The 18,576-nt window shown below is 42.2% G+C and overlaps 1 protein-coding gene across 5 annotated transcripts in view; it reads left to right on the top strand.

Annotated features, from left to right (window-relative positions):
• Positions 1 to 10,534, top strand: part of Ints13 (integrator complex subunit 13) — a 31,619-nt gene extending 21,085 nt beyond the window's left edge. Inside the window, exons 9-18 of one of the 5 annotated variants that reach the window (XR_015685837.1) lie at positions 2,530 to 2,619; positions 2,798 to 2,887; positions 3,590 to 3,768; positions 4,851 to 4,975; positions 5,241 to 5,395; positions 5,677 to 5,907; positions 7,363 to 7,502; positions 9,379 to 9,514; positions 9,991 to 10,068; positions 10,166 to 10,528. Coding sequence is in view for 3 of the 5 variants with exons in the window: in XM_087659373.1 (XP_087515499.1) it covers positions 2,530 to 2,619; positions 2,798 to 2,887; positions 3,590 to 3,768; positions 4,805 to 4,975; positions 5,241 to 5,395; positions 5,677 to 5,907; positions 7,363 to 7,502; positions 9,379 to 9,514; positions 9,991 to 10,068; positions 10,166 to 10,205 (1,310 nt within the window). In the remaining 2 variants the exon portion in view is untranslated. 5 annotated transcript variants of the gene reach the window in all.
• The last annotated feature ends 8,042 nt before the right edge of the window (positions 10,535 to 18,576 follow it).

Below are 18,576 nucleotides of genomic sequence, written 5' to 3'. Positions count from 1 at the left end.
CAACTTAACACAAATTACATTCCCTTGGGAAGAGGGCATCTCAATTGGAAAACCTATTTCATCAGATTGGCTTGTGGCCATGTTTGTGGGGCACTTTCTTTCTTTCTTTCTTTCTTTCTTTCTTTCTTTCTTTCTTCCTTCCTTCCTTCCTTCCTTCCTTCCTTCCTTCCTTCCTTCCTTTCTTTCTTTTTTTTTTTTTTTTTCTTTTTTTCGGAGCTGGGGACCGAACCCAGGGCCTTGCACTTGCTAGGCAAGCACTCTACCACTGAGCTAAATCCCCAACCCCTGTGGGGCACTTTCTTAATTGCTAATTGTTGTACCCACTGTGGGTACTGCCATCCCTGGGCAGGTGGGTTTCGGTATATCCTGAGAAAGGTAGCTGAGCAAGCCAGGGTAAGCAGGCTGGTAAGCAGCGTTCCTCCTCAGCCTCTTCAGTTCCTGTCTTCAGGTTCCTGACTGGAGCTCCTGCAGAGTTTGCTTTCTCCTTTAGGCTGTGATTTCCATCACTGCACCCTCCTGCTTTAGGGTAGGAAGGAAGAGCTTTAGCAAGGGTTTTGCCAGGACAACAGCTCTGTGATTCTATATTTCACTTTCTGTGTTTAAGGACTGCAGATGCTATAGCAGGATGGATCGTGATATTTCATACACTCCTAGAGTTGAATGACACATGAAGGTTTGAAGATTGTTTAAATCTTTGTAAGCTTTTCTTTGTGGATTGGTGCTGACAGTTACAGGACTGATGTCGAGCAGTCGGGCACAGTCATTCTGAAGCATAATTGTGAGCCAGCGCAGGCTATGTGTCTGTGGGAACTTGGGACTCACTGACTGGGTTACTAGCAGGAGAAAAACTACTATGATAGTGAATCCACTGATGTTAGCAAGGGAGTGTACAAAACTTGTTTTTGAAAATGTAGCTTGTGGAGATTCTAAGAGCCCATGAGATGATGACAGTAACTTAGAAGATTGTATAAAAATCTCTTGGCTATGAAAATATTTCTTGGCTGTGGAGATGACTTAGGGGTAAGAGCCCTTACTATGAAAGCAGAACAACCTGAGCGAGGTCAGATCTCTGGCACCCCGAGAAAGCCTGCAAAGCCAGTTTGGAGCAGAGACTGGTCGGTCAGTCCCAGGAGGCATTAGCAACATCCATGCCTTTACATTGAACATATGTGCACATAAATAAAAGCTAAGCCACTGTAACGTGCTCGTGTGGCAGTAGGAGCAGAGCCCTGTGATGTAGAGGGAAGGCTGCATGTGATTATGACTGAGCTTTTGGCAAGCTGTACTGAGGAGGGGGCACCAGGGAGGGTCACAGTTAGCAGTGGGCTTGGACTTTAGCCCAGACATCTCCCCGAGCTCCGTCTCTGTATTCTCCTGCTTGGTGTCAGTACTCATCTAAAGCTCATCACTCTAGAACACTGGTAAGCTTCGTGACCCTGATGGAGCACTTTGTGTGTATAGTCTGTTGTTTTTGCATTTTTATTAGACCGAAGCCTTATCATCTTGAGATGCCTTCCCGACACTTTCTATAGAAATTTATCTTCCTGTTTCCTTAAACTCATTGTGTGTTTCTGATACATCCATTTCTGCATCTCTGCTACCACTAGCTGCTTCTGAATGGAACCCATTATTTTCTCACCTAGCAAGCCATGGAAACTTCCTAAACGTATCCACTCTTGATGGGTTAGCCAGGTAAACGAAGAATGCAGCCCCACCCCACCCTGGAGTTCTCAGGCTTACATTGCCAGATCCTCCCTCAGTTTTCTCACTGCTCCCTGCTGTGAAGATTTTGACATCTGCTGTCCTCTCTGCCTGGAATGCTTTTTCCTCCTTTCTTTTAATTTCTACACTATTCTCTGAGAATTTAAGCCAGTCTTTATATCTAAAGGAGGCTTCTCCAGTGCCTTAGATAGGTCAGACCTCTGTGCTGGAGGCGCTCATAGCACTTACATGTATCTTCTTCATCAAAGTATCTTTGTGGACTTTGTGATTTCAAATTTGCCCACTGTTGGATTGACAGATCTGCTCTGCCACACTGCAGGTCTTAGGAAAGCAACGGCGCTGTTCTGCCTCCTTACATACTTACCTCAGAGCCTGTTTGCTTCCTCTAGAGAAGCTTCCAGAGCCTGTGTGCTTCCTCTAGAGAAGCTCACTAGGGTCACCTGTGCATTTGAGACTCTTGAACCTTCTGAGGATTGGCTATGTTAATTTATTGTTTATTGGCATGGGCATAGAGAGACCACCATATCTGAAGTCTATACAAGTTTTATTACTGGCTATTAAGACAGTGACCCAAATTAATTAAAGTAGTGGATAAAAAGCACAATGACAAATTTGGAGGGAAATTCCTTATCGATTCCAACTGTAGTTTATATCCATCTTCTACTTGGCCTTTTCCACTGAGACTGAAAAGTGTGTTCTCGTAGAGCTCTTCTCTCTCCCAGACTTTAAACTTACTTTGAAAACTTAAATATCCACCACTTTGGCGATCTCCTTAGTAAAGTTAATATTTCTGTGACCTCTCTAAAGGTGACGGCCACTCAGGGGGCAGCAGCAGAGAAGGGCCATTTAAAGAGACAGTAACCCTGAAGTGGTGCACACCCAGGACCAACAGCATTGGTAAGGAGGGGCGGGGAGCCAGAGCATGCACAGCTTTGTTGGGTCTCGGGTTTCCTTTTGGATTTTTGTTTTTCATTACCTTAAGGGGCTCAGTAAGCAGGCTTTGTTTCTTTTAGGTGTAGGATTTATATATTTATATTTTATTATTCTTTCAAATCAGAGTTCTCTTCTCTTTCAGAATTACACTACTGCACTGGCGCTTACCGAATCTCACCTGTTGATGTAAATAGTAGACCTTCTTCCTGCCTCACTAATTTTCTCCTCAATGGTAACTTCATCATTTAATGGCTTACTTCAGTTACTGATAAGTGGAGTCATTTGTGTCACTGTAGTTTATTTGCCAAGATTGTTTTAAATCATGTTATTAGAAATATCCTTTACCGTTTTGCTGGGGGCAGAGCTTTACTTTCTTTCTGATTTCCAGGCTTTATATCTAAGTGAGTTTTATCCAACATAGTTTTAAGAATTTTTATTAGAAATTTGATCCTTAGGTTCTGACAACACTTTTTTGGAAGCTTAGGGCAATCTTAAGTTTTGGAACTATTGATTAAAAGTCTGTCTTTTTTCCAAGGTTATTTTCATTATAATGTTCGGTTTGATTATCAGAATATGTAAAATCTAAATTTGACCGCATTCAGCATGTGAAATAATTATGCCAAGAAGGTGGCATTGTGGATGGGGATTGAGACTGTACCTTTTCTTCAGATACTTTGTGACTTTAATAACCTGAGAATCCCTCAGTAGTTTAATATTGATTTTGAATGTCTAGGAGGAAATTTATATGTGAACTTGAAATTCAGTAAAGCAGTCATACCATTATAATTGGGGAAATAGCCATACCTGTGAAACCTTAAAGAGTCTGAAAGAAACTACATATTAAGAGAGAAGTGTAGACACACTAGCTTAGCAGTGCTGGTTAAAATACAGCTGTTTGAATTTTGTTACTGACAGCTTGATCTTGCTCTCACAGGTCGGTCTGTGTTGCTGGAGCAGCCACGAAAGTCAGGTTCCAAAGTCATCAGTCACATGCTTAGCAGCCATGGAGGAGAGATCTTTTTGCATGTCCTTAGCAGTTCTCGATCCATTCTAGAAGATCCGCCTTCAATTAGTGAGGGCTGTGGAGGAAGAGTTACAGATTATCGGATTACAGTGAGACTTTTTTAAAAAATGTTTTTTATATATGTATGGGTGTATATATGTATGGGTGTTTTGTCTCTGTATATGTCTGTGTGCCATGTGCCTGTGCATGCCTGGTACCCTTGGAGACCAGCAGAGGGTGTTGGACCCTCTGGAACTGGAGGTACTGACAGTTGTTAGCCACTGTGTGGGTGCTGAGAATCTAACCTGGCAAGAGTAGCCAGTGCTCTTAACAACTGAGCCATCTTTCCAGCCCTGCCATAAAACTTAAACTATTCTGTAGATTTTGTTTTAAGTCAATTAGCAAGAATTCTTGTTATACGTTAAGGTTTTGGGGAAAAGCGGTCTCAGAAAAGCTGATTGTTGTTTCATTAACCATCATCACTGAATACTCTGCCATGTGACAGATTCAGTGACTGGGAAGTGTCTGGGTTCTGAAACACTAGAGTTACAGAGAGGAGGATATAATTAAATTACTGCTTTCTTTTGCATATATTGATATTTCAGGGCTACTTTTTCGAGATGGTTGTGGAACTTAAATGTGGATTTATGTGTATAACTACTCTTTATAAACTACCAAATATATAATTTTATTATTTTGTTAGGCTTTTATTCTTCGTAGTTATTTTCATGAGGGATTGAAAGTCAATCAGTATTCATTATAGAAAACTGAGAACCTAAAGACATCTAAAAACCAAACAAACAGAAACCCTAACTTATCTATAATTCTATTATTCAAAGATTAACATTCATCATTTTGAAGTTCTATCAAAGCAGCTTTCCATAAGCAATTTGGCCTTGCTATGTGATTAACTCACACATCTGAGAGAAAGCAGTGACATCATAGGAGTAAAGTAGGGCATGCTTTGTGTCCATTGTGTAAATGTTAATAGCGTTCAACCTCAAAGGGGGGTGGGGCGAGCAGTGAGGTGGGTCACTGTTAGAGCAAGGGCTTTGCTGACAGTCACAGGACAGAGGACATGAGGGAAACGGACTGTGATGGAACATTAGACTAGTTTCTAATTGTATCTTATCTGGTTATCATTAGGATTTTGGTGAATTTATGAGGGAAAACAGGTTAACTCCTTTTCTAGACCCCAGATATAAAATGGATGCAAGTCTAGAGATCCCGTTGGAACGTGCAAAGGATCAGTTAGAAAAGCACACCCGTTACTGGCCCATGATTATTTCACAAACCACCATTTTCAACATGCAAGCGGTAAGTCAATTTTTTCTGGATTAGTGTGTATGTGAAAATATATACTTTTTTAGAAAAAGTTTTTATAATTTGTAACTGGTGTCATTTCTTAAGTAAGATGGGAAGTATGAGTTTGTTGTGACTGAAGAATTAGTGACTGTGGACAGAAGCAGTGCTTACAGTGTTCCCCTCTGTGTGGCCATCTTTAAAGTCAGCTTTAAACCAAGTTCTTCCTTTTCCTCTTTCTTTCTTTTCTTTTCTTTTTTTTTTTTTTTTAACCTAACAGGTAGTTCCATTAGCTGGTGTCATTGTGAAAGAGTCTTTGACAGAAGAGGATGTGTTAAACTGTCAGAAAACTATATACAACTTAGTCGATATGGAAAGAAAGAATGACCCTCTTCCTGTTTCTACAGTTGGTACCAGAGGAAAGGGGCCGAAAAGGTAGTGCTGTTTCCTTTTCACCTTCATACAGCATGTTTACTTAACAGACATTACTTTTTAGATAATTCCTCTGTGTATAAATTATCTGAGAGGGTGTGTACCATATGGTGGAGACATATAATGGTAGGCATTGCTACAGTGTAACTTGGAGTTCCACCATTAACTATGGAGTAAAAGGAAAGAAATAATGTCTCCATTTCCGATTTCTTTACCATAGCAAGTACTTAATGTTTAGATATGACCAGGAGCATTTCTGAGGGTGTTTTTGATGTTTACTCCAGAGATGAACAGTACCGGATCATGTGGAATGAACTAGAGACTCTTGTAAGAGCCCATATCAGCAACTCTGAGAAGCATCAGAGAGTTTTGGAGTGTCTGATGGCGTGTAGGAGCAAACCCCCAGAAGAAGAAGAACGGAAGAAGCGAGGAAGGAAGAGGGAGGACAGAGAGGACAAGTCTGAACAAGCTGGGAAGGAGCACGGCTCGGAAAAACCCCGGCCAGACGCAGATAGGTGATTTGTCCCCTAGCACACACCTTAGTCTGTCACACATTCACTCCATCCAGGTGTTTGTCTACACTGACTGCACTCTTAGTCACCACATCTTTCTGTGCCTTAAAATGGTATGAACTTTTATTGTTATGGCAAAAATGTGTTAATTTTTCCTAACTAGCTTCTGGTTGTCATTATGATGTTTGATACCAATATGTACTTTGAATATTCTAAAATGCACAAACACAATTTTATGTTTAGTGAGTCATTGGCCAGTCATTTGTCACAAGTTCCCATCCTGAAAGAACACTCTGCCTTATATTAGAGATAGGCCACACTTCAGTGATCACAGCACAGTGTGGAGGACTGTCTTGTATGAATTAGGTTCAGGTTGCTCTTTGGAGCAGACCAGCATACAGTCCTAATTTTGACATCATTCCTAATCAGCACACTGTTTCCCCTTGAGGCCACACTTGACTCTGTGTTGGATCCCTGGGACCAACATGGTGAAGGAGAGAACTGACTCCTGTATGGTGTCCTCTGACCTTCACACACATGCCTTTGTACATGAATTGCTTGTACCCATATTTAAAAGTTAACAAATACCTTAATGTATCAATTTCTACGTCCTTGTCACAAGTCAGACGAGACAGCTAGATTTATTGTAGTTGGCAAGTAGCCTCTGCCTTCACAGTTACTGCTCACACTTACGTGGTCCCGTGTCTACTGCAGTCACCCTTGGTCTGTAGGAATATGTTGACAGTAGTTCTTGAAGTCCTCGTCATTTCAAGACAGGCAGAACATTCCTGCTGACTGTAGGAAAAACAAAGAACTACTTCAGCTCCAACTTGACCTTCAGTGTATGGCCTTGTGCATATATGAGAAGTCTTCCTCCTACTAAGGAAGCCTAATAAAAGCTTAGAGTAGGGCCTTTCATCCTGGCACTCAGAAGCACTTAGGTTGATCTTAGTTCTAGGTCAGCCTAGTCTACATTGAGAGTTTCAGGCCAGACAGAGCTACACACTGAGACTCTATCCCAAGGAAAAGCTGTAGACTAAAGCTTGCAAGTAAGGACACCTGAGAACATACCTCGTCACACAGACCGCTCCACACTCATCAATAAGGACTAATCTGACTTGTGATTTGGGATAGATTTCTTTCCCTTCATTTTTAAAATATGAAACATCTTATGCACAAGGTCTTGTGCGTAATTACATTGTTTCTAACCTTTTGACTATTAACTTGATAAGTTTTCTGGTTTGGTCTTAACTTTTATATTGGACTAATTCCTAGACTGTTAATACTGTAAAGGGAAATAAAATTGTGTTGAACTCATTAAATTATTTTATATGATTTTTAGATTTTTTTGTGAGATCAGTTATGTTTTATGAATACTGATGCACACAGTAGTGTAGTTACTGGGCCATTTATAGACTTGTAAATTAAACTCTGCTTCATTATGTGTTCCTCTACAAGATTGAAAGGGATTTTAGAACGAGGGAAAGAAGAGTTGGCCGAAGCGGAGGTCATAAAGGACTCACCTGATTCTCCAGAACCTCCAAACAAAAAGCCCCTTGTTGAAATGGATGAGACACCACACATGGAAAAGTCTAAAGGTGAGGACAACCTTGGCAGTGGCCTGGGCAGTTCAACTAAGCCCTCATTTCTGTGCGGTGTTACTTCACATTGTGTCTGTAAGAGAGCTGCTGACACCCGCATGCCCGGAGATGCTGTTTACAACCTTGGTAGTGAAGATACTTTTAACATTTAAAAAAATAGTAGCAGTTTAAACACTTTGAAAAATAGAATACCTTATATAAAATCTATACTTTAAGGAATTGTAAATTAGAAGCTTAAATCTGCTTATATTTCTGGAACTGCCAAGTCCTGGCTTATGGAGGACAACCTGTTCCCTAAGCCTCTTTATCATTATTTATTTCAATTAATGAACAAAGTAATTGGTTTTATTGTGATGTATTTACTCAGTGCATCATGGTGTGTTGCTCATAGTTCCCTTCCACATGAGATGCTCTTCTGCACCTGCTATCCCTCAACAGTCCTTTCATTACCCCTCCCACTTTCCCATGTGCATGTGCATACACATGAAATCCCCCTCCTTTCCCATGTGCATGTGCATACACATGAAATCCCCCTCCTTTCCCATGTGCATGTGCATACACATGAAATCCCCCTCCTTTCCCATGTGCATGTGCATACACATGAAATCCCCCTCCTTTCCCATGTGCATACACATGAAATCCCCCTCCTTTCCCATGTGCATACACATGAAATCCCCCTCCTTTCCCATGTGCATACACGTGAAATCCCCCTCCCACTTTGATATGTATGTCCGCATCACATAACATTTAGATCCTGGGGTTGGGGATTTAGCTCATTGGTAGCGCAAGGCCCTGGGTTCGGACCCCAGCTCCAAAAAAAAGAAAAAAAAAATTTAGATCCTACCTGTGAAAAAGAAATATTTGTTCTCCCCTCTACCCAATTTGGTACATAGGGAAGAATGTAACGATACTCATTTAGTAGTATCATATGACCAAGCTTAAGTGAAGATACTGTTAAAACCATATTTTCACTATGAAACCTTTAATCTTATTTCTAGGCTGAGAAACTTAAATTTTTTTCTTGAAGTAATTCTAGGTCTAAATGATGGGACTTGGACTCGAGTTCCTGATGTCATTCTGGGCCTTATTGTCTGTGAAGGTATCCTGGGTTCAGTCCTCCTAGGGTCTTTGGAAAAATCATCAGACTGTCTGATGCCTGGGTCTCCTAGCCATCGAGAGCAGGGCAGCCCAGCATTACTGGCAGGTCTTTCTCTGAGCAGGCAGGCTAGTCACTCCTTAGTGAGTACACCAGGACATACTCATTCTTCAAGCCACTAATCTCTTTGCATTTGGGGAAACAGGCGTCACCTTGAAGTAGTCTGGTGCCTACCTCTCCAGGCCTTTGCCAGAATTAGAATGATAGGGTTTAAATTGGTGTTACTGATAATTATATATCTCACATGCTGGATATTCCACTATGGATTAGAAAGAGAAATTAAGGTATACTTTAAAGATTTGTTTTACTCTGCATTTTCGTACGTGTATTTGAATCATATTTGCCCCCAATTCCTGCTTCCCTCTTTCCTAGATGCCCCTCCCACTTTCATGTCTTTCATTCTGTTTTACAAGCTAAATCTTTACAATTTTCTGATCAACAGCATTCCTTAAACCAATTTCATGTGCTTTGGAAGAGACTTCCCACTTTCTGTCCCCCCAAAGCCGGTTTTGTGCTTGATGTCTACCTACACTGCCCTTAAGGCTGGTTTTTCTATGTGTGTCCTGTGGATTTGGTGAAAATCTGTTCAACTTTCTTGAACAGTGCTTGAAGAGTAGAAAATGAACAACAGAAGTGAGGGTTAAATTTGTTTACATTTCTAAAACTTGAAGTAGTAATGTTTCTGCTTTTTTCTCTTCTTTCTGCTCTTAACACCAGGGCCAGTGTCCTTATTATCCTTGTGGAGTAACAGAATAAACACTGCCAATTCCAGAAAGCACCAGGAGTTTGCTGGGCGTTTGAACTCTGTCAATAACAGAGCAGAGCTATATCAACACCTTAAGGAGGAAAATGGGTTTGTGTAATTTCCTGTGGAAACTGCTTTGTTGATTGTGTAGTCCCGTAATGAAACTGCTCACTTTTGGTCAGCAGTTTTGTTCTGCTATTATGAGCTAATTCTTACATTGCCTCTAAGGAGAAAGATATAACCTGTTAGACCCATGGCTCTCACAAAAGGCAGGCCCAGTTTATTGACTGTGATTATGAAGCTGTCTGCTCCCTAGAGCACTGTATTTTCACGGGGGTTAAACCACACACTGAGTCTATGTAATATTAAAAGTATTAGAATAAATTTCAAACATGATCATTTTAATCAGTTGTTTTAAGAAGAAATTCTCCTATAGTATACTGCAAAAGGAATTCTTGTCTTAGAAATCTTTGACTAAATGGAGACTTCCCTTTCCTTTGCTTGGAGAAGGGAGAGTGGGACAGGGAGGGAGCTTAGGGAAGTGTCCTGTTGCTTACAGGCTCACCTTTCTCTCATGTGCACAGTGAGGAGGTTGGACTGACTGGAGGACCCCGAACTTCAATCCCTTTCTTAAAGTGCCCACGTTCTCCTGTTGTGAATAGGTTAGATTTTAGTTCCAATGGGTAAAAGTAGATAAAACTATGAATTGCTGCTAAATATTTTATCACCATCTCACTTTCCTTTTTCTGAATTTTTCAGGATGGAGACAACAGAAAATGGGAAAGCCAGCCGCCAATGAAGAGTAACTTGAGAAACTGAATTTAGTATATTGCGAAAAATATTTTGGCAGAATTTCATATAAGTACTTTTACAGCAAGATTGTATAGTTATGTTGCCTGGACTGGTTTTTACATTTTTAAAGAATTTCAACAAATTATCTTTTTTGTACTAATTCTAAGATTGGCAGAGTCAAAATATATACACTGGAGATTTGCCCTTCCAGACAACACAGTTTATTTTATGGTAAAAAAAAAAAAAAAAAAAAAGTGTTCCCTCTGGAAATGTTTTTTAAAAAATTCTTAGGCTTCTCTTTGCCAAATAAAACTATTAAAATGTTTTAAATGCAAAGTGTTGGAGTCTTACTTTAGCAAAAAAGATACTACTCTCTTAATTCTAACAGCCAACTTCAAGAATTTATAAAGCTCGGTCAGAATCTAGGTGAGCTTGTAGTATTTAATACAGCTCTTACCTGCCAGCTTGATGTGTAGTGAGTGCTTCTCTGAGGGGAAGCTGGGTGGGTTGTTATTGATGCTTTGCCTTTGTGTGCTCATGCTACCCACTGAAGCCAGAATTTGCAAGTAGTTGGTGTGACTTTACATACAATACTACATTTTTATTGTCCATTAACTCTTTATATTGAAAGAGAAATTCACAAAAGAAGAGGCGGATCTTCGAGGTTGGTTGTTCTCACCTGGTAGAACTTTGGTTTCCTTTGTCTTCAGAATCATCCAAGTTTATGTTCCATGTTGTGCTAACTTCCTTCCCATGGTTTTGTTTTTTTTGTTTGTTTGTTTTTGTTTTTTGTTTTGTTTTGTTTTTGCCTGGACTCTTATAACGTGTTATCTTGGCGTTACCTACTTCTAGGTTTGTCCTATATCTCTTGAGTATGTAAAGTGGAATTTTGAGTCCAGGAGACATTGCGATTGTAAGGTTCTAAATTAGCATGAAAAACAGGCACACTGCAGTCACACGAGTACCCACTAAATCCTTTTACTTCTGTCACTGCAGCTTAGGCAAAAGTGACACAGTCTTAAATCGTGAGGCTTATATTTGAATGTCTAAAATTGTCACAAATATATTGATTGGCATTGAGGCTTCATGTAAGTAGTAAGACTCAGCCTAAACAATACATGGCTTGGTTTTGGGGAGTGCAACCACGTGTTTGAGTCCTCAGCACTGCACTTGGGTTTCTCCTTTAGGAAGAACTCAGACACCCTTGCTTCAGATTGAAACCACCTAGGTGAGGTTCTGAGGTGCTTGCCTTCTCATTTCTGCCATGTGACTGCCACACCATTCATGTAATTGTATATAGATGTTGGCCAAGTGAGCAGATAGGAATTTCCATAATAATTTACAGATTTAAAGCATAGTCTTACTTTAGAAGGTTACATCATCTAGACTGACACTTAGGAAGTTTTAATTTCTTGGTGACCTGACATTACTAGCTTTAGCTATATGAAATTCCCATTTTGAGGCTGGGCATGGTGACACATACCTTTAATCCTGGTACTCAGGAGGCAAAGACAGGTGGACCTCTAAGTTCTAGGCCAGCTAGGTCTACAGAGCAAGTTTCAGGACAGCAAGGGCTACACACAGAGAAACCTTATCTCAGAAAAACAAAATGACAGCCCTCCCCCCCCAAAAAATCAAAATTACTACTTTATATGCAAAATATAGTTGTATAGTGGTTCAGTCTGCCTTTGTCTTTATATACTGTCTGAATACTCAGAACCACATTTAGCTTGGATATTTTGAAATAAGTTCTTCGTATAGAAAGGTGCTAATTTAGTGTCTGATTAAGAAGGGTTTTTTTTTTTTTTTAGGTTTATTTTTATTTTATGTGCATGGCCTGTTTTGCCTGTATGGGGGTCTGTGTACCACATGTGTACCTGGTGCCCATGGAAACCAGAAGAGGCCATATGGGACTCCATGTGGGAGGCTGGGAGTTGAACTCAGGCACTTTATAAGAGTAGTCCTCTTAATCATGGAGCCATCTTTCCAGCCTCAAGTTTTCTTAGATGTAAAATTTAATGAATTCTGCAACTGTTGTGAATCAAAGTAAAAAGATACATGGGAAGGTGATAAACCACTGATTAGTTTCTTGATAAAAATGAGGCAATACCTGGTAAATTATTGGATTGGAATTTAATGACAAAAATCATTGTCCTGGTAGAGTATAGCCAGACGTCTGTTTCTTTTCATTTTTCCCCTTTACTTCAGTGCTGGCCCCTGTCCATGTGATGGTGCCGCCTACATTCAGGGTTCATCTAACCTCAGTTAAACCTTTCTGGAAACTCCCTCAAAGACATGCCCAGAGGTGTACCTCAACAGTCTCCTAGGTAATTTTAAATCCAGTTAAGTTGACAAGATAAACCATCACATAGCAACAACCAGAAAAACATCGAATCCAGTGGATATTCTGATTATCAGTTGAGGCTATAGCACTTGATTTCAGTCAGCACCATTGTTGGCTCAGGGCAGGGCAGAGTCCATTCACTGGGTGTGATAAATTACAGTTAGGTTTTGTATTCTCAAAACATGATTTGGGTGGGTATTTACATCAGGCAGTCTTAAACCTTTCTTGAATTTTTGTTTGGATGCCATTTCACAGAAATGTTTGTCGATAAACAGAAGTCTCTGTTACACCCGGATGTCATCCTAGAATCTGCTGTATGTAGTTAATGGCATCTGCCATGGATACTGCAGTTTACGGAGTTTAGCAAAATAAATCAATCTTCTCTGATCAACAAGAAGAAACCTTTTGAGCGCAGAGTGCACATGTACCCAGGGAATACTTTGGGCAGCATTCTTACTACTGAAAAACCAGGTAAAACCAAAAGCAGAACAGACGGCCTGAACAGGCAGAACTCAAGTGAGCTTGTAAGCTGCTGTCCTCCAGGGCCTCTGCTTCAGCTCCTGCCCTGACTCCCCCACATGGTGGACTGGAAATGTAACCTGAAATAAATCCTTTTCTTCCCAACTTGCTTTTGGTCATGCTGTTTTATCACGACAGAAACCTAAGACTGGACTTTGAGAGAACTGGGTGCCACTGTCTGAGTTGGTTCACGGTGCAGGTTCTCAGTATGAAGGGGAGAGGTCTCTTGATTTCTTCAGCGTTTCCATCTGCAGGCGACCAGATTGCTTACCCAGGCCTTAGATCTAGGTCTCGGCAGTATGCAGACACAATCTAGAATCTCTTTACTTGAAGCAGTTTACTGAAAGACAGACTTTCTACCTTGCCTAAATAATATTTCTGAAGATTCTGTAATGCACTCAGATGATAGCACTCTGTAATATTGCAAACAGACTCTCCTCCCCAAATTCAAATTTAGTGGCAGTTTGCATTCAGGTAGTCTTCAGTTTGAAAGAAATTTTAGGGAATTGCTACAGAGATGAACAGATGACAGCAGATTGCTTTGAATGAGACATGCCAGGTACTGTGATAAGTGCATATTTCATTTTCTCTTTACCATCATCTTTATATTGAGATAATCTATAAAGGGAGAAATAATAGAACTAGTTCTGAGCCTCACTTTCACTGTAGATAATGAATTTTATTTATTTAATATATGAGTACACTGTAGCTGTCTTCAGACACACCAGAGGAGGGCACTGGATCCCAATACAGATGGTTGTAAGCCACCATGTGGTTGCTGGGGATTGAACTCAGGACCTCTGGAAGAGGAGCCAGTGCTCTTAACCTCTGAGCCATCTCTCCAGCCCTGATAATGAATTTTTAAAATTATTTATTTTTAGTTATATGAGTGGTTGCCTGATGTATATATGTGCTGCACTGTGCATGCCTGGTGCCTGAAGGAACATCAGGTTTCCTGGAACTAGAGTTTCAGATGATTGTAAACTGTACATTGGGTGCCACGACCCAAACCCACCCCCTCTGCAAGAGCAGGAGGTATTCTTAACCGCTGAGCCATCTCTCTAACCTTTCGTTTTAGAAGATTATAAATAGTATTTTCTATTTGATAGCTTCACGTGCCTCCCTTTCTAACTTCACATCCTCCTTTTCCAGTTAGTGCTCCCTGCAAGCACCTAGCTGTGGGGCATCCCTTGGAGCTTGGGCAGAAGTTACAGCCCTGAAGAAAAATGACCGCCTACCCCAGCAACTGTCAAGTGCTGATAGCCCCTCAAGGAGTATCACCTCAAGCCCTGACTTAGCCATGCTGGAATGTTAACTGACGTGTGTGTGTGTGTGTGTGTGTGTGTGTGTGTGTGTGTGTGTGTGTGTGTGTTGGGGAGGTGTTTGGAAGAAACAGCAGACTGTATTTCACCATACTCCTCCATGTCCTCTTATGCCCCTCTTCTATTACGTTCCCTGAATATTAGCAGTGGTGATACTGCTCTCCATTTAAGGCTGAGCACCTAACAGCCCCTTATTCCCAGTACTTTGACCAGTTACAACTCTGCATTGACTGCTGCTCACTGCAAAAAGAAGCTGCTTTGACCAAGGTTAGGGGCAGCACTGATACAACAACCAGGCACAGCTGCACTGGCTTGGACAGTATTCTTAGGTCCTGTTGGTTTCTATCCCACATTCCATGCATTGCTGGGTGAGTGGTCTCTACTGCTTCTGTTCTCTGGTTCTGGCATGTGGGAAAGGGGAGAAGGTTGGCTGTCTTTCCTGGTTGTTCCCTTGATTCCTGGCACTCCACTGTGGCTTCTGGTCCTGCTGTCAGTCCATGTGTGAAAAGCACTCTGCTTTCTTAGTCACAACGCTGCCTGTTTATATAGCAGATCATGAGATGGACAAAATACAAAGTGGACTTAACTTTGGCGTTAGTTAAATAAGTAGGAGTGTGTGTCCATGTTTGTGTGTGTGTGTACACTCATATAAAAATTCTTTTCGGGAGCTGGAGAGAGGGCTCAGAGGTTAAGTGTGCTGGCTGGTCTTCAGGAGTCCTGAGTTCAATTCCCAGGAGCCACATGGTGGCCCACAACCATCAATAATAAGATCCGGTGCCCCCTTATGGAATGTGGGTATACATGCAGTACAGAACATTGTATACATAATAAATCTTTAAAAATGTCTTTTGAGGGGGTTGGGGATTTAGCTCAGTGGTAGAGCGCTTGCCTAGGAAGCGCAAGGCCCTGGGTTCGATCCCCAGCTCCAAAAAAAAAGAACCAAAAAAAAAAAATGTCTTTTGAGATTATAATTACATTTCCCCCTTTCCTAAAGCCCTCCTATATAACCCTCTTTGCTTTTTCAGATGCAAAATTTGTGTATTACCGTGTGTGTGTGTGTGTGTGTGTGTGTGTGTGTGTGTGTGTGTGTGTGTGTTCCTAAATATATAAACACAACCTGCTCGGTCTGAATAATGTTACTTGTATGTATGTTTTCATGGTTGAGCACTAGGTATTGGCTATAACAATTGGTGTGCTCTTCCTTGGGGGAGACTATTTCTCCTGATCTCAGCATGGCCTGTACTTCTTTATATAGTGTTTATGCCCCTGTGAGCTTTCCCTCATCCCCATTAGCATGTCTATGGCTAACCTTGTTCAGCTTACACTGAGGCAGCCATGTTGGTGAGACTTTGAGTGTAGCTTCTGACACGCAACCCCTCAGCAGACTCCTTTTCCTCTTGCTCTTATTCTCTTTCTGCCACCCATAGCCCCTGAGCCTCAGGCTCGGGGTTAGATGGAGAGCAAGTGTTTTTTATACTGATCGTCTTTCAAGTGCAACACATGATTTGTGTCTTCTAAGACAGTTTCAGAGTAGCAAGAGCTAAGCAGGGCATAGTCTATTTGAAGCCTAGGCATGTCAATCAGTGCTAGGTTTGAATAATGTGTGCAGTGAAGAAATACAGCAAAGAGAAAACTACAGTCATCACTTGTGTATTGGTAAAGCCAGAAATAGTCCTTGGCCTTTAAGACCACTGTTTCAGTAGAACACTGGATAAACCGAGCCCATTCATTCAGGTAATATAAATGGGTATGTGAATTTGGATATCTCAGATGACACAGGCATGCCATGTAACAACAAACACTGAGGTCTCCTCAGAACACATTCAGTTGGATCTCATGAGCTTTTACCGAAGAAGGTGCTGGTAAGATGAGCATTTCTAACAGAAGGGCAGTAATCCATGTAGACACTGTGTGTGCTCATGCCTGCAGGTAGAGCTGTCTTTGTCAGTGGTTAATAAATCCGTGGAGAGACTTAAGACATCTCAGATGTGTGTTTATGCCCATAACAATGCTGATGTAGCTGGCTTCCTGAAGCTAGTGGAACGAACTTTGGACAGCAGGAAGGAGATAACAGCGATCCTCTTGGTGATGCTGAAAATGTTAGGAGCCAATTGGATGACGACAGACCTGTGTAAGTAGACTGGAAGGACAGACCACTGAAGGAAGACATCACATGTGAGTGTCCCTGCAGGGGAACGAGAGTGCCGGATAATAAAAGGAAAACCATGCTTGCCTACTGGTTCCAAAACAAGTCTCGGTGAAGCAGGGCATTTCTGTGTTTTCTGTGGGCTCCATAGAGCTTCCGTTCAGAATCGTAGACTCAGGGCTTTCCCAATCGCATTGGTACTGTAGAAGCTGTGCCCTGGGAAACATGGAAATCTATGAGCGAGGCAGTTAGCACCAGGAGAGGATTGAGCTTAGGGAACACTAAAGGCTTGCAAGTTTGTTGTCAAAGATACTTCCTTGACTGGAGTCTGCAGTACTGTTGTATTCAGCGGCCCAGCAATCTTTATACACCCCTGCACTAAGGTATTTGAAGTAAACCTGTAAGCCGGGTGAGGCATGACTCTGAGGCAGCAAGTGCTCTGGGAGCTGACATACCCTTCTTTGGGCTTCTGATGACCTGTCGGGGTGAGTAAGGAAAAGAGACGAATTCGACTCGATCTTGTGCTCATTTCCTTTGGCTCCACTGAGGATTCATTAGCCTCTTCACTCACTCCCTTGGGGCATCGTTGAGAACTTTAGTCTCCAGCTTTCCTCTTTGTATCCCACGGTTTAGGTACATCGTACAGAAGGAGCTCGCCACTGCGAGTCACGTGGTGTGCAGAAGCGGTGTTCCAGAGGCAGTGGATCACGCAGAACGCCCCAGCGAAGCAGTGACAGGCGCAGCATCTCGGCCAACACTGCAAAGCTCTCACCCTCACTAAAGGATCCCGGTGGAAGTGGTCTGCCAGCCTTTGTCCCAGAGAGACACCCACCAGGAGCCTTGGCAGCCTCTCTGGGGGGTTTCAGGCAGTCGGTGGGTGTCTTGGTTAGGGTCTTATTGCTGTGAACAGACACCATGGACCAACATGAGTTTTATAAAGGACAGCATTTAATTGGGACTGGTTTGCAGGTTCAGAGGTTCAGTCCATTATCATCAAGGCGGGAGCATGGCAGCATCCAGGCAGGCCTGGTACAGGAGGAGCTGAGTTCTACATCTTCACCCGAAAGAAGCCAGAAACAGACTGAGCATCCCCAGGCAGCTAGGTGGAGGGTCTCCAAGCCCACCCCACAGTGACACACTTCTTCCAAGACCACACCTTCTAATAGTCTGTGGGCCAAGCATATGCAAACCATCCCAGGGGGCCTTGTCTTTGAACTCTGCCCAGCCCTAATGCTGAAGAACCAGAGCACTGAATAGTGCATGGCTTTAACCCAAGCACTGAGCAGAGGCAGGTGGGTCTCTGTGAGTTCGAGGCCAGCCTGGTCTACATAGTGGGTTTTAGGACAGCCAGAACTACATAATGGGCCCATGACTCAAAACAAAATGACAAACAAAAACAAAAACAAACCACAGCACAACCAGGACTTCTGCTCGATCAGTAATCCATTCTGTGTGCAGGTACTGCGCTGTTCTCCTTGCACCGCCAAAGAGCGAGGGAAGAACGTTAGCTTGTAGTGGACACAGAGGTTCAGGCTGGGGAGCTACAATTCCCAAAGACACAAAAGAGTGCCTGATTTCAGTCCAGGTGCCTACTCTACACTGAAAGGTGGGGCACTTGCTGGGGAGGTGGCAGACTTTGGAGCAAAAGATACAAAACCAATCTGCTAGACTGGTTAGGTTTTACATTAATTGATCCGAGCCTCAGTTTCTTCAAATAAAACAGGAATGAACTGACCTTGCAGTGATGTTTTCAATATCAATTGATATGACACACCTGAGTTCCTTATCACATGGTCTTTCACTCCTGCAAGTCTTTCTGTCCCTTTCTCTCCCCTGTCTTCCCTTTGTCTCTTCCTCACGCTCTTTCCTGTTTCTTTTCACACCTCCATCCACCCCTCACATCATCGTAGATCCCCCCCCCTTCCTTCTGCCCTTGCCTTTGCTTGGCCTCCTCTAACCTACACCTCACACCCAGCCCACGAGTGAGTCCGCTCTCACAGGGAAGGTCTGCTCAGCGGCCCACTGTCCCTGCCTGCACTGCCTTCAG

The sequence above is a fragment of the Rattus norvegicus genome, chromosome 4 (assembly GCF_021556685.1).
Source record: "Rattus norvegicus strain SHRSP/BbbUtx chromosome 4, alternate assembly SHRSP_T2T, whole genome shotgun sequence".
Taxonomy (NCBI): domain Eukaryota; kingdom Metazoa; phylum Chordata; class Mammalia; order Rodentia; family Muridae; genus Rattus; species Rattus norvegicus.
This window is presented reverse-complemented; position numbering and strand designations above follow the sequence as displayed.